This window comes from Meles meles, chromosome 10 (assembly GCF_922984935.1).
Source record: "Meles meles chromosome 10, mMelMel3.1 paternal haplotype, whole genome shotgun sequence".
Lineage (NCBI taxonomy): Eukaryota > Metazoa > Chordata > Mammalia > Carnivora > Mustelidae > Meles > Meles meles.
The window spans coordinates 98,674,349-98,688,991 of NC_060075.1; the positions used below are offsets into that span (position 1 = coordinate 98,674,349).

General features: G+C 37.8%; 1 protein-coding gene across 2 annotated transcripts in view; it reads right to left on the bottom strand.

Annotated features, from left to right (window-relative positions):
* Positions 1–480: 480 nt before the first annotated feature.
* Positions 481–14,643, bottom strand: part of LOC123951333 (zona pellucida binding protein) — a 108,347-nt gene continuing 94,184 nt past the window's right edge. For both annotated transcript variants that reach the window (XM_046019970.1, XM_046019971.1), the window contains one exon: positions 481–575. In XM_046019970.1, coding sequence (XP_045875926.1) covers positions 481–575 — 95 coding nt within the window. The remainder of the gene's footprint in view (positions 576–14,643) is intronic.

A 14,643-nucleotide genomic window follows, 5' to 3' on the forward strand; every position in this document is an offset into this window, starting at 1 on the left:
GATCTCTGTCAAATAAATAAATAAAATCTTTAAAAAAAAAAATTTGGAAGGGGAGGCGAACCATAAGAGACTATGGACTCTGAAAAACAACCTGAGGGTTTTGAAGGGTCAGGGGTGGGAGGTTGGGGGAACAGGTGGTGGGTAATGGGGAGGGCACGTTTTGCATGGAGCACTGGGTGTTGTGCAAAAACAATGAATACTGTTACGCTGAAAAAATAAATAAAATGGAAAAAAAATCAGTGATCCAAGAAATATTCTGAAATCACATGTAGTTTTGGCATTAATGGATACAGATTAGTGGATGCTCCATTCGTGAAGCATTTGGACATACAATGTACAATATTTCAATTAAAATGATGACACCATATTTTGTAAAATCTAATATATTTAATTTTGGCATAATAGTGATTTATTATGTATTAATATTTCAAAAATATACTTTTGTGTTTAACAAACTACTAGAGATCTCAAACTCATGACCTATAAGCATGCTTTTGCTCCAAACGCCAGGCTGCTGTTGCACTGAAGGCAGTGGGTTCCGTCGCGGGGGTTATAAGACCCAGGACTGCAGATCACTGTGAAGAAAGAATAATTAATAGGCACCAGTTTCTTCAAATGCCACATCAATTAATTTTACATGGAGAATACATTTTCAAAAAAGACTTTTTTCTTTTTATAATTTTTGTCTTTAATCATGATAAAATACACATAAAACTTAACATCTTAACCATTTTTAAGTGTGCAGTTCAACAGTGTGAAATATATTCATGTTGTTGTACAACTAACTTCCAGAACTTTCTCATCTGGGAAAAACTGCAAGTCTATATTCATTAAATACCTATTTCCCCCTTCCCTAATGCCTAGCAGCAATCCTTCTAGTGTCTATTTCTAATACCTCATATAAGTGACAAGATGTAACTTTTCATTCTGACCCTGGCTTAGACCAAGACTGCGACCCCACATGGTTTTACTGATCACACAATATCGAGTTGAGAAAGCTAGCTAGGTCACCTGGTAGGCTGCATCAGAAGCCACAGAGCAGAAGAGGGCTCACACTAACAACCACGCCTTCAATGCACAGATACCCCTAGATACGGGAAGGACTTCCAGTAAAGATTTTTATCTATTTATTTGACAGACAGAGATCGCAAGGAGGCAGAAAGGCAGGCAGAGAGAGAGAGGAGGAAGCAGGCTCCCTGCGGAGCAAGACAGCTCGATTCGGGGCTCCACCCCAGCACTCCGGGATCATGACCCGAGCCGAAGGCAGAGGCTTTAACCCACTGAGCCACCCAGGTGCCCCCCAGCTTATTTCTAATAATCTCCTGACTTCATTCTTATTTCTGTCACTTGCTGAAAGATTAACTTTGGAAAAATTACTAACTTAACTCAGTCTGATCATCCTTAACATATGGATAACTGTATATAAGGAATATGTTACCACAGTGATCTCTGCCTGTCAGAACGTAAAGAAGGGAAGAAAGAATCTAATGGCAAATACATTCTCATTGACTGACTCTGGATTCTGGGTAAGTGGTCAATTCTTAGTTCTAGCTTCCTCATTTGTAAAACAGGTACAGTAACAATGAAGACTACACTATTATGAGAGGATTGAAATGAGATGACTTATATGAAAACACAACCAGAACACTGCCACGCCTCAATAAATGCTCTGCCGTCTGTAGGACCGCTTCTCCCCATGTTGGAGGCCACGTGATGCCCACCTATTTAACTGGGCTGGGGTCTCTGATTACCCTGTTCCTCCTTTTCCTATTGCAAATGTAGTCAGCCAAGGATTCACAGGGATGTCAGCTGCACATCTAAGGCATGGCTATTATGGGCCATCAGAGAAGATTCTTTTTCTGGCACCATAATCAATGACACGTACCATTATTTAGATCTGGGTCATAGTACATTATTTCATTTCATATCACTCATTCAAAAAATAATATTTCCTCAGGTTGCCCCAACCTCCCACCCCTGACCCTTCAAAACCCTCAGGTTGTTTTTCAGAGTACATAGTCTCTTATGGTTTGCCTCCCCTCCCCAATGTCCATAGCCCGCTCCCCCTCTCCCATTCCCACCTCCCCCCAGCAACCCCCAGTTTGTTTTGTGAGATTAAGAGTCATTTATGGTTTGTCTCCCTCCCAATCCCATCTTGTTTCATTTACTCTTCTCCTATCCCCCTACCCCCCCATGTTGCTTCTCCATGTCCTCATATCAGGGAGATCATATGATAGTTGTCTTTCTCCGATTGACTTATTTCACTAAGCATGATACGCTCTAGTTCCATCCACGTCGTCGCAAATGGCAAGATTTCATTTCTTTTGATGGCTGCATAGTATTCCATTGTGTATATATACCACTTCTTCTTTATCCATTCATCTGTTGATGGACATCTAGGTTCTTTCCATAGTCTGGCTATTGTAGACATTGCTGCTATAAACATTCGGGTACACGTGCCCCTTCGGATCACTATGTTTGTATCTTTAGGGTAAATACCCAGTAGTGCAATTGCTGGGTCATAGGGTAGTTCTATTTTCAACATTTTGAGGAACCTCCATGCTGTTTTCCAGAGTGGTTGCACCAGCTTGCATTCCCACCAACAGTGGAGGAGGGTTCCCCTTTCTCCACATCCTCGCCAGCATCTGTCATTTCCTGAGGGTTTTGAAGGGTCAGGGGTGGGAGGTTGGGGGAACAGGTGGTGGGTAATGGGGAGGGCACGTTTTGCATGGAGCACTGGGTGTTGTGCAAAAAGAATGAATACTGTTACACTGAAAAAAATAAATAAAATGAAAATAAAAAAAAAAGATGCACTAAACAGAAAAAAAAATAATCTTTCAAATTGGGAACTATTTTAACCATTATTCAGAGAAAGTATTTTTCATTCTGGTTTTAATAGATATTTTGTTTGGGGAATCATGTTTCAGGAAAAAATATTGGTTAAACAGAGTTTAGTCAAGTTTTTGCTGCAGTAATAACAGTATTTAAAGTGGCAATGTACAGGGTAAGAGTGTCATGATGTGACATTTTTCAAAGGTGTGTGATCATGGTACTCTTTCTTTCAAAACACATATTAGTATTTCTTAAAGTATAAATACGGATGCTGAGAAAAGGTATGTGTTAAGTCAACACACAGGGAGAAGAGAAACGTAAATGTGCAGGCAGTCTTTACACACATACTTAATACTGAGTATAACCAGTGCAGCTGATGCTGGCAAGAAATCATCCAAACCCAACTTTAAGTAAATATGATCTAATAAGTGTTCTCAGAATTAATAAATCTCTATAACACAGTATGTACAATACTTCAGAGTCCTTATCCACAGCACTCTCTTCTAAGACATATTCTTAAATATCATGTTCTCCTTTATGTGGAATTGAGGAAAAATTCTCAAAAGTTATTTAACTTTAAAGTAGAAGATTAGCTGGGGCACCTGGGTGGCTCAGTGGGTTGAGCCTCTGCCTTCAGTTCATGATCTCAAGGTCCTGGGATGGAGTCCCACATCAGGCTCTCTGCTTGGCAGGGAGCTTGCCTCCCCCAATCCCTCTCTGTGCCTGAGTCCCTGCGTACTTGTGATCTCTGTTTGTCAAATAAATAAATAAAATCTTAAAAAAAATAAAGTAGAAGATTAGCAAAATTATCTTCTAGGTTTTAGTCTCACTGAGCAGAATATTTCCCAGCTGCAGTTTTGAGAACAACCTGATTAAATCTTGATAAGAGAGGGAAGCACTGATGACTGATTGGTACTGACATACAAAGAAATGAGAAGGCAGAGGAAAAAATCTTCATGAATTTTAGATAGGGAATACTTCCTTAAAAAGGGAAATAACCAAGCATAATATAAAACATAGGGTACATGTGGTATTATAATTAAGAACTTGATTAAAAAATGATAAAATTAACCATAGTCAAGCAACAAAACTGGGACACAGTTGCAGATAAATAATCAATGGAATACCGTCGAGAAGATACAAATAATTCATATTAGTCATGAGAAGACAGAAAACCAATTAAAAATAGAAATAAAAGAGAAAAAATAGATGTCCGACTAATATCATTTTTACTGAGCCACAAAAAACCCCAAAACCATCCAAAGAAATTAAGAATTTGGGAATGCAAATCAACAGCAAACTGTAATATACTGAGGGTGACTTCAGCAAGAGGACAGCTCCAGGTCCCCCAGGCTCCCATAGAAATATTAAATAAACAACTAGAGACTAGCTAAAATAAACTTCTAGGTATGGAAATTGGTCAAAGATCAACAGCAACCAAATGAACATGCAATCGATAAGTCATGTTCCAAATGGTCCAAAATTTGTGGCATTTTTTGCTTGCCCTTGTCCCAGCTCCTTTCCAGGCAGACCCACAGGAGTGGCAGCCCAGTGCTGGGTTCCATCCCACAGACCAGAAAGCAAAACAGATGGGATCAGCCACCTGTGCAACGGCCACCTGAGGGGTTCAGTCTCCATGTTGCTTATTTCAGAGCTCGTTCAAATCTCAGACTATGGGAAGCCTTGAGCACATTCTTGAAAACCACAGGGTGATGACAGCCCCCAGATACCCGGGGTTAGAGACTGGTGATTAAGGAATAGGATAGAACACCTAAGGATCACAGGAGAAGCAGTGTGTGGGCTCTCAGGGAAATGAAGATATTCAAAAACAGACCCCATCCCCCAAAAAAGCAGCCAAGTATACAGAGGAATCAGAAGAGAGCACATAGGACCAAACATTTGAGAAGGTGCTCAATGTCATTATTAGGGAAGTACCAATCAAAACTGGAGTATGATATCACTTCACACCCATTAGAATGGACACCATCAAAAAAAAAAAAAACAGAATAGAACAAGTGTTGGCGATGATGTGAAGAAACTGGAGCCCTTGTGCACAGTTGGTGGGAATGCACAATGATGTAACCGCTATAGGAAAAATATGGAGGTTCCTCAAAACATTAAAACTGCATGTACCAGATGATCCAGCAGTCCCACGTCTGGATACAGAGCCAAGAGAACTGAAAGCAGGATCCTAAAGGGACATCTCTGGACCTTTGTTTACTGCAGCATTGCTTACCACAGCCAAGAGGTGAAAAGAGCCCAAGGGTCCCTCAGTGGTTAAATGGACAAAGAAAATGTGGTATATATACACAACAGAATATCCTTCAGCCTTAAAACAATAAATCCTGCAACATGCTGCAATATGACAAAACTTGAGAATATTATGCAAAATGAACTAAGGCCAGTTACAAAAAGACAAATAGTACATTATTCTGCTTACAAGAACTATCCAAACAAATCAAACTCAGAGAAACAGAAAGACCTGTGGTTTCTAGTAGCTGACGGAGGAAGAAACAGAAGTTGTTGTTCAAGAGGTATGCAGTTTTGGCTTATGAAAAGTTCTAGATGTCTGCTGCACAACAATGTAAAGTTAGGGCTACTAAACTGTATACTTAAAAATGGTCAAGTCAGTTGGTTTTGTTATGTTTTTTAACCACTATTAAAAATTTTTTAAAAATAGGGGCACCTGGGTGGCTCAGTGGGTTGAGCCTCTGCCTTTGGCTCAGGTCATGATCTCAGGGTCCTGGGATCAAGCTCCACATCGGGCTCTCCGCAGGGAGCCTGCTTCCCCTTCTCTCTCTGCCTGCCTCTCTGCCTACTTGTGATCTCTCTCTGTGGCAAATAAATAAATAAAATCTTTAAAAAAATTTTTTTTAAATACAACAAAACAAAAGAGAACAAAAACCTTCCAACAAATAAGAGGCCAAGTCCACATATCTTCACAGATGAATTCTACCATACATTAGAAAGAAAGAAAAAGAAAGAAAGAAAGACAGACAGACAAAAAGACAGACAGACATTAACCCCAATCCTTCTTAAACTCTTCCAATAAATGAAGAGGAAGGAAAACTTCTGGACTCATTCTATAAGGGCAGAATTGCCCTATTACTAAAGCCAAAGACTGTACATGAAAAACAAACTATGGACTAGTAACTCTTCTGAATATTGATGGAAAAATCTTCAATAAAATAATAAACCAACTCAGCAGCATATTAAAAGGATTATATACCATGGTCACTTCAGATTTCTAAAACACAAGGAGAGTTTCATATATGAAACCTAGGAAGAGCTCCTTATATGAACTGAATGATAGAGGGAAAATAACATACAATCATCTCAACTGATGCACAAAAGCATTTGACAAAATTCAACATCATGTTATGGTAAAAACTCTAAGAAAATTTCAATTTTATGATAGGGTGTTATCAACCATAGTTATCATGTTAGATCCTGAGACTTTATCCATCTTATAGCTGAAAGTAGAACTTAAATGTTCTCACCAAAGGTAAATAGAAGATAATTATGTGAGATGATGGGGGTGTTAATGAACTAGGTGGGAGAAATTCTCCCACCATGCATATATATATCAGGTCATCACAATGTACACTTTGAGTGTCTTACAATTTTGTCTATTATATCTCAATAGGTATGAAAGATACCACAGGAACATAAGTAAAGGAGCACAAGGCAAAGTAGCCAAAAAAGGAGTTTTGTAGGGACGCTGGCTCAGTCAGTTAAGCCACTGCTTTCAGCTTGGGTCATGGTCCCAGGGTCCTGGGATAGAGTCCCGCATCAGACTCCTTGCTCGGCGGGGACCCTGCTTCTCTCTCTGCCACTGCCTGACACCTTGCCTGCTTGTGCTTCCTCTCTCTCTCTGACTAAATAGATCAATAAAATCTTAAAAAAAAAAGTTTTGTAGTGAGTCAAATTTGGTTTCAAATTCTAATTTTTCATTTACTATCTTTATAAACACATACACGTACCCTAAGACTTCTGAAATTCAAGTTCCTTGATTACAAAATTGGGACACTTCCTACATCAAAAGGATATTTGTTATTTACCAAAACATTGGACAGACTTTTAGCAAAGCTTCAGTTATGACGATAAAGAAATTAGTGAAATGTATTATTTCTATGGGTAAGCAGAGCTTAATGCACTGACCAAAACATAGTCAGCACTCACGATACTATGACAGAACTCATCTTCTCATTCTGGAGATGAGATGGAGATGAGTTTTGCTATCTCCTATAGCAAAACTGTATTGCCATGTGGCTCTAACCACATCTGGTCATTAACTGTTACTTAAATTTTCACACATTCAGATTTTTATCCCTTTAGATTACACACTCCCTAAATTCCCACAAGCTAAAATTCTGTGTGTTTTTGAGAATTTCCTCTCGTATCATTTAAAACCATGTTTGGTAATGGATAACATAATAGATACCTATTTAATTAAAAACCAAAACCTTGAACCTGAACTTCTAGGCTCCAGAATTGTGGGGAAAAAAATTGTACTGTTCAAGCCATCCAGGCTGGGATTTTGTTATGGAAGCCCAAAAGCACTGACATAATACTTATCCACAAGATTTCAAAGCAGGATCTCAAAGAGGTATCTGCACACCATGTTCACTGCAGCATTATTCACAGTAGCCTTGAGGTAGAAACAACCCCAATTTCCATTGACAGTTGAGTGGATAAAAAATAAATGTGGTACATACATGTGGACAGAGAAGGTGTAGTGTAAGTTACAGGAATAAAAGACACAGCATAAGGAATATAATCAATGATATTTTAATAGCATTGTATGGGGATAGATGGTAGTTACACTTGTGGTAAACACAGCATAACGCATAAAATTGTCAGATCACTGTGTAGTACATCTGAACTTAATATAACATTGTGTGTCAACTATACTCAAATAAAAAATTATAAAATAAAAAAAGAAGATGTGGTACATAAATGTTAGGTGAACTAACAAATATGGGAATGTGAAACTATGAAAAGTAATGTGGAATGTGTTGAAAATGTGTCATGGTAACCTACCACACATTTTCAAGAATGGGAATGTGATCCATCCATACAATGGAATATTATTCAGTCTTAAAAAGAAAGGAATTCTGACATACGATACAACACAGATGTTAAGTGAAATAAGCCAAGCACAAAAGGACAAATACTGTATAAAGGTACCTGTAGTAGTCAAATTTATAGACAAAAAGAAGAATGGTGATTGTCAGGGCGTAAAGGAAGAGGGGACTGGGGACTTAATGTTTAATAGGTACAGAATTTCATATGAGGAAGATGAAAAAAGTTCTAGAGATGGATGGTGCTGATAGTTAATACAACAATGTAAATGTACTTAATGCTAAGAAATTGTACATTTATATATGCTTAAAACATTATCTTATGTACTAATGTGATGCATTTACATAGGGTCATCAGATCGCAAATATGTAAAGTGTGATTATGCCAAGAACTGCATACAAGATTTCTCCTACACTGCTATTGTAAAAGTGTCATACACCAAATTTGGAAAACAGACTGATATATTTTAGTGAATTTCGTATCTTCCAACTCAGTATTAAGTAAAGACTTTGAAGAATCTTGGATACTAAGATGTATAACTGAAGATATTCATAACAGCATTGTTCATCACAGCAAAAAAAACAGAAGTACGAAGAAACTTCAAACAATGAAACAGATATATACACCTTAATATATTCATATAATAGGATATTATGTAGAAAAAGAAACCTTTTTTTTTAAGATTTTATTTATTTATTTGACAGACAGAGATCACAAGTAGGCAGAGAGGCAGGCAGGGGTGGGGGGGAAGCAGGCTCCCCGCCAAGCAAAGAGCCCAATGTGGGGCTCAATGCCAGGACCCTGAGATCATGACCTGAGCCGAAGGCAGAAGCTTTAACCCACTGAGCAACCCAGGTGCCCCCAGAAAAAGAAACTTTTAAAGATAGTATAACATAAAAATATGAAAAATTTCACAAATACAGTCCACATAATGTGCATCAGTTAAAATGGCCTACTATTAGATTCTCAGGCTAGATATTTGAAAATCCAACTTTATGCTGTTAAAGGAAAAGTGTAAATAGTAACAAAGTTAATTTTTACCAGCAATACATTCAAATAAAATATGAACCACAATTTTCTCTTATATAACTTGATGAACAATTTAAAACTGGTAGCATTTTTAAAAAATAAAGGAAGTGGTCTATCCTCTCTAGACATCAAGACATTTAATAAATTTAGTAATTACCACAGATCAGTAAAACAAAAGAAGGACCCCTTAAAAGACATATATATGGCATGTACCCTTATTTTAGATCTGAGGGTTAAGAAAATTTTGACATTAATCAAATTAATTGCTAGAAAAAAAATTTTTAATGATTGTGAGGCAGGTAAATATTTTCTAGAAAGGAATAAAGAAAAGGGGCAATAAGACATACTACATGATAACAACAAAAAAATGTACCAAAAACAAAGTCCACAATGGTCAAAAACAAGTGGTAAGAAAACTCCAATTCTAACTTAAAACAAATTAATCAGAAATTCAGTCTCACTGGGTATGAAAAAAAAAGGATAGATTTTAGGCCACCAGAAGTAATGGGGAAAATTCAGTGAAACAGAATCAAGAGCTTTACAATCTACACATTTAATGCAATCCCTATCAAAATACCATCCATTTTTTTCAAAGAAATGGAACAAATAATCCTAAAATTTATATGGAGCCAGAAAAGACCTCGAATAGCCAAAGGAATATTGAAAAAGAAAGCCAAAGTTGGTGGCATCACAATTCCGGACTTCAAGCTCTATTACAAAGCTGTCATCATCAAGACACCATGGTACTGGCACAAAAACAGACACATAGACCAATGGAACAGAATAGAGAGCCCAGAAATAGACCCTCAACTCTATGGTCAACTAATCTTCGACGAAGCAGGAAAGAATGTCCAATGGAAAAAAGACAGCCTCTTCAATAATTGGTGCTGGGAAAATTGGACAGCCACATGCAGAAAAATGAAATTGGACCACTTCCTTACACCACACACGAAAATAGACTCGAAATGGATGAAGGACCTCAATGTGAGAAAGGAATCTATCAAAATCCTTGAGGAGAACGCAGGCAGCAACCTCTTCGACCTCAGCCGCAGCAACATCTTCCTAGGAACATCAGCAAAGGCAAGGGAAGCAAGGGCAAAAATGAACTATTGGGATTTCATCAAGGTCAAAAGCTTTTGCACAGCAAAGGAAACAGTTCACAAAACCAAAAGACAACTGACAGAATGGGAGAAGATATTTGCAAACAACATATCAGATAAAGGGCTAGTGTCCAAAATCTATAAGGAACTTAGCAAACTCAACACCCAAAGAACAAACAATCCAATCAAGAAATGGGCAGAGGACATGAACAGACATTTCTGCAAAGAAGACATCCAGATGGCCAACAGACACATGAAAAAGTGCTCCACGTCACTCGGCATCAGGGAAATACAAATCAAAACCACAATGAGATATCACCTCACACCGGTCAGAATAGCTAAAATGAACAAGTCAGGAAATGACAGATGCTGGCGAGGATGCGGAGAAAGGGGAACCCTCCTCCACTGTTGGTGGGAATGCAAGCTGGTGCAACCACTCTGGAAAACAGCATGGAGGTTCCTCAAAATGTTGAAAATAGAACTACCCTATGACCCAGCAATTGCACTACTGGGTATTTACCCTAAAGATACAAACATAGTGATCCGAAGGGGCACGTGTACCCGAATGTTTATAGCAGCAATGTCTACAACAGTCAAACTATGGAAAAACCTAGATGTCCATCAACAGATGAATGGATAAAGATGATGTGGTAAATATACACAATGGAATAGTATGCAGCCATCTAAAGAAATGAAATCTTGCCATTTGCGACGATGTGGATGGAACTAGAGGGTATCATGCTTAGTGAAATAAGTCAATCGGAGAAAGACAACTATCATATGATCTCCCTGATATGAGGACGTGGAGATGCAACATGGGGGGTTAGGAGGATAGGAGAAGAATAAATGAAACAAGATGGGATTAGGAGGGAGACAAACCATAAATGACTCTTAATCTCACAAAACAAACTGGGGGTTGCTGGGGGGAGGTGGGGTTGGGAGAGGGGGAGGGAGTTATGGACATTGGGGAGGGTATGTGCTATGGTGAGTGCTGTGAGGTGTGTAAACCTTGTGATTCACAGACCTGTACTCCTGGGCATAAAAATACATTATATGTTTATTAAAAAAAAAAAAAAAAAAGGATGAATACCCAACTTTTGTAGCAACATGGACGGGACTGGAAGTGATTATGCTGAGTGAAATAAGTCAAGCAGAGAGAGTCAAGTATCATATGGTTTCACTTATTTGTGGAGCATAACAAATGACATGGAGGACATTGGGAGATGGAGAGGAGAAGGAAGTTGAGCGAAATTGGAAGGGGAGGCGAACCATAAGATTTGACTATGGACTCTGAAAAACAACCTGAGGGTTTTGAATGGGTGGGGGTGGGAGGTTGGGGGAACCAGGTGGTGGGTAATAGGGAGGGCACATATTGCATGGAGCACTGGGTGTTGTGCAAAAACAATGAATACTGTTACGCTGAAAAAATAAATTAATTAAAAAAAAAGAATCAAGAGCTTTAAAATCTGTATATATATAACCTTCACATGTGTCAATGATATTTTAAGAAGCTCAGCAAAAAGCAAGAATTGGAAGGCTGAATAAACCAAGATTATGATAACTATGCTGGGGGGGACAGAGTTTATTGTGAATCTGGCATATTATTAACACAGAAATCAACAATCTTCAGAAGAAAAATAAACCAGAAGACGCTACATAGTACTATCCATAAAGTTTAGTATATATCATAAACATTACTAGACTTTCAAAGACACAGAAAGCTGTGACTCATAGTCAAGAGGAAATAAGATCAATAGAAACAGATCCAAAATAACACAGATATGGTAATTAGCCATAAAGACTTTAAAGCAGTTAGCATAAATGTATTCAAGGACATACATTATCATAATAACTAAGCAGATTGGAAAACTGCATCATAGAAATGGAAGTTCTAAAGTACATAAAATTCGAGACCCCAAAACTAAAAATATTTTTAGTGGATTAAGCCACTGCCTTCGGCTCAGGTCATGATCTCAGGGTCCTGGGATCGAGCCCCACATCGGGCTCTCTGCTCTGCAGGGAGCCTGCTTCCTCCTCTCTCTCTGCCTGCCTCTCTGCCTACTTGTGATCTCTCTCTCTCTGTCAAATAAATAAATAAAATCTTTAAAAAAAAAAAAAAAAAAACCCCTAGAAGTATTTTATAGCAAAATAATGAGAAAAGTAGAATACGTCAGTAAATATGAAGATAAACCAACAGGAATTGCCCATTCTGTAGAATAAAGAGAAACAAAAGTTTAAAAACATCAATAGACAGTGATACCAGCAAAAGTAACTCCAAAAGGCTATCCCAACCAAAGGAAAAAAAAAAAAAAAACATGAAAAAAAAGCAAAAACTCTCAGAGTTAATGAGAAACACAATCAACATACTGGAAATAGTAATATGGCAGAAATGCTTTTTCTTATCTGTAATTACTTTTAACATAAATGGATTAAAGTCCATGGTCAGAGGTAGGAGACTGACAGAATGAATAAATAAAACACAACACTATATGCAACCCGGAGAAGACTCACTTCAGATAAAAAAAAACAAACAGGTTGAAAATGACAGAATAGAAAAAGATACTCCATGAAAATAGTAATGGTAAAAAAAGCTAGGTGGCTGTACTAATATAGAAACAGATAGTCAAAAACTGTTGTAAGAGGAAAAGAAGGAAACTACACACTAAAGAGTCCATTCACCAAGATATAACAATTATAAAAATATATACAACAAACACTAGGAACACAAAATATAAAGCAAACTGACAAAATTAAGGGAGAAACTGACAAAATTAAGGGAGAAATTGACAAAGCTTTATGGTAATAATTAGAGATTTCATTACCTCACTTCAAATCATGGAGTTTTTATTTTTTTAAAGATTTATTTAACAGAGAGAGAGAGAGAGAAAGTGTGCACACAAGTAGGCAGAAAGGCAGGCAGAGTGAGAGGTAGAAACAGGCTCCCTGCTCTCAAGACCTTGGGATCATAACCTGAGCCAAAGGCAAATGCTTAACCAACTGAGCTACCCAGGAGCCTGTGGATAAAGTTTTTAGACAGAAGATCAGCAGAGAACCGACAACACAATTAAGTCAATTAACCCTAACACACATACATAAAACACTCCACCCACAGTGACAGAATACCCATTTTTCTCAAATGTATATGGAATATTTCCTAGGATAAAGAATATTTTGGGCCACAATGCAGAACCTAAAAGACTGGCATACAAATCATTTTATAATCACAATAGAATGAGGCTGGAAATCCATAACATAAGAAAAAGTGGAGGGGCGCCTGGGTGGCTCAGTGGGTTAAAGCCTCTGCCTTTGGCTCAGGTCATGATCCCAGGTTCCCGGGATCCAGCCCTACATCCCGCTCTCTGCTCAGCAGGGAGCCTGCTTCCTCCTCTCTCTCTGCCTGCCTCTCTGCCTACTTGTGATCTTTGTCTGTCAAATAAATAAATAAAATCTTTGAAAAAAAAAAAGAAAAGAAAAAGTGGAAAGCTCACAAATACGTGGAAATTTATTTTCTCTGGAAAGATCAATAGGATAAAGAAGATATCAAAAGAGAAACTGGAAATGCAAAGTTGTTTCAACATTAGAAAATCAAGCAATGCAAATTTCTATCCTAACAATTAAGGACAAGAACCATATGATTATTTTAAAAGTTGCAGATAAAGTGTAGGAGAAAATTCATTAACTTTTCATGATTACAGCAAACCAAGAATGGTAGTGGCGTGGCTTCAAACTAACAACAAGCATCAAAGAAAATCCTACTATTTTTACTGAAAGTAAAAAGTTATTTATCTCTAATATTGGGAAGAGGGCAAGAATACCTCTTTCTATTTCTAATTAACACTGTATTGGAGGAGCTAGGCAATGCAATAAAACAAGTAAAAAAATAAAAGGCGTAATTATAAGACAAAGAAATAAAACTGCTTTTACTTGCACATAGTATATTTATTCATTTAAGAAAAATACAGAGTACACAAAATAATTTTGATATCTAATCAGTGAATTCAACAGAGTCACGTGATCCAGGTCAGTATTTATGAATCACCTGTACTTTCTTTCTTCCTGTGGATAAGCATCATTAAAATCTCCCCTTCCACTGCTGTCATGTCTAAATCAGAGTCTCCCAAGGAGCCCAGATAACTATGGAAGCTCTTCATCAGTGGTTTGGTCTTTGGAATAGCCAATAAGAGTCTGAGGAGCCATTGTAAGCAATGGGGAATGTTCACAGACTGTGTAGTAATGAGAGATCCAAACACCAAGCACTTGGGAGGTTTTGTTTGTCACGTATGCTACTGTAGAAGAGGTGGATGCAGCCACGAACACAATGCCATATAAGGTGGATGGAAGAGTTGTCGAATCAAAGTGGGCTGTCTCAAGAGAACATCTGCAACAATCTGGTGCCTATTTAACTGTGAAGATTTTTGTTGGTGGCATTAAAGAAGACACTGAAGAACATCACTACGAGATTTTGAAAAGTATGGGAAAACTGAAGTGATTGAAATCATGACTGAAATAATGGCCAGAAGAGAGGCTTTGCTTTTGTAATATTTGATGACCATGACTCTGCAGACAAGATTATCATTCAGAAACACCATACTGTGAA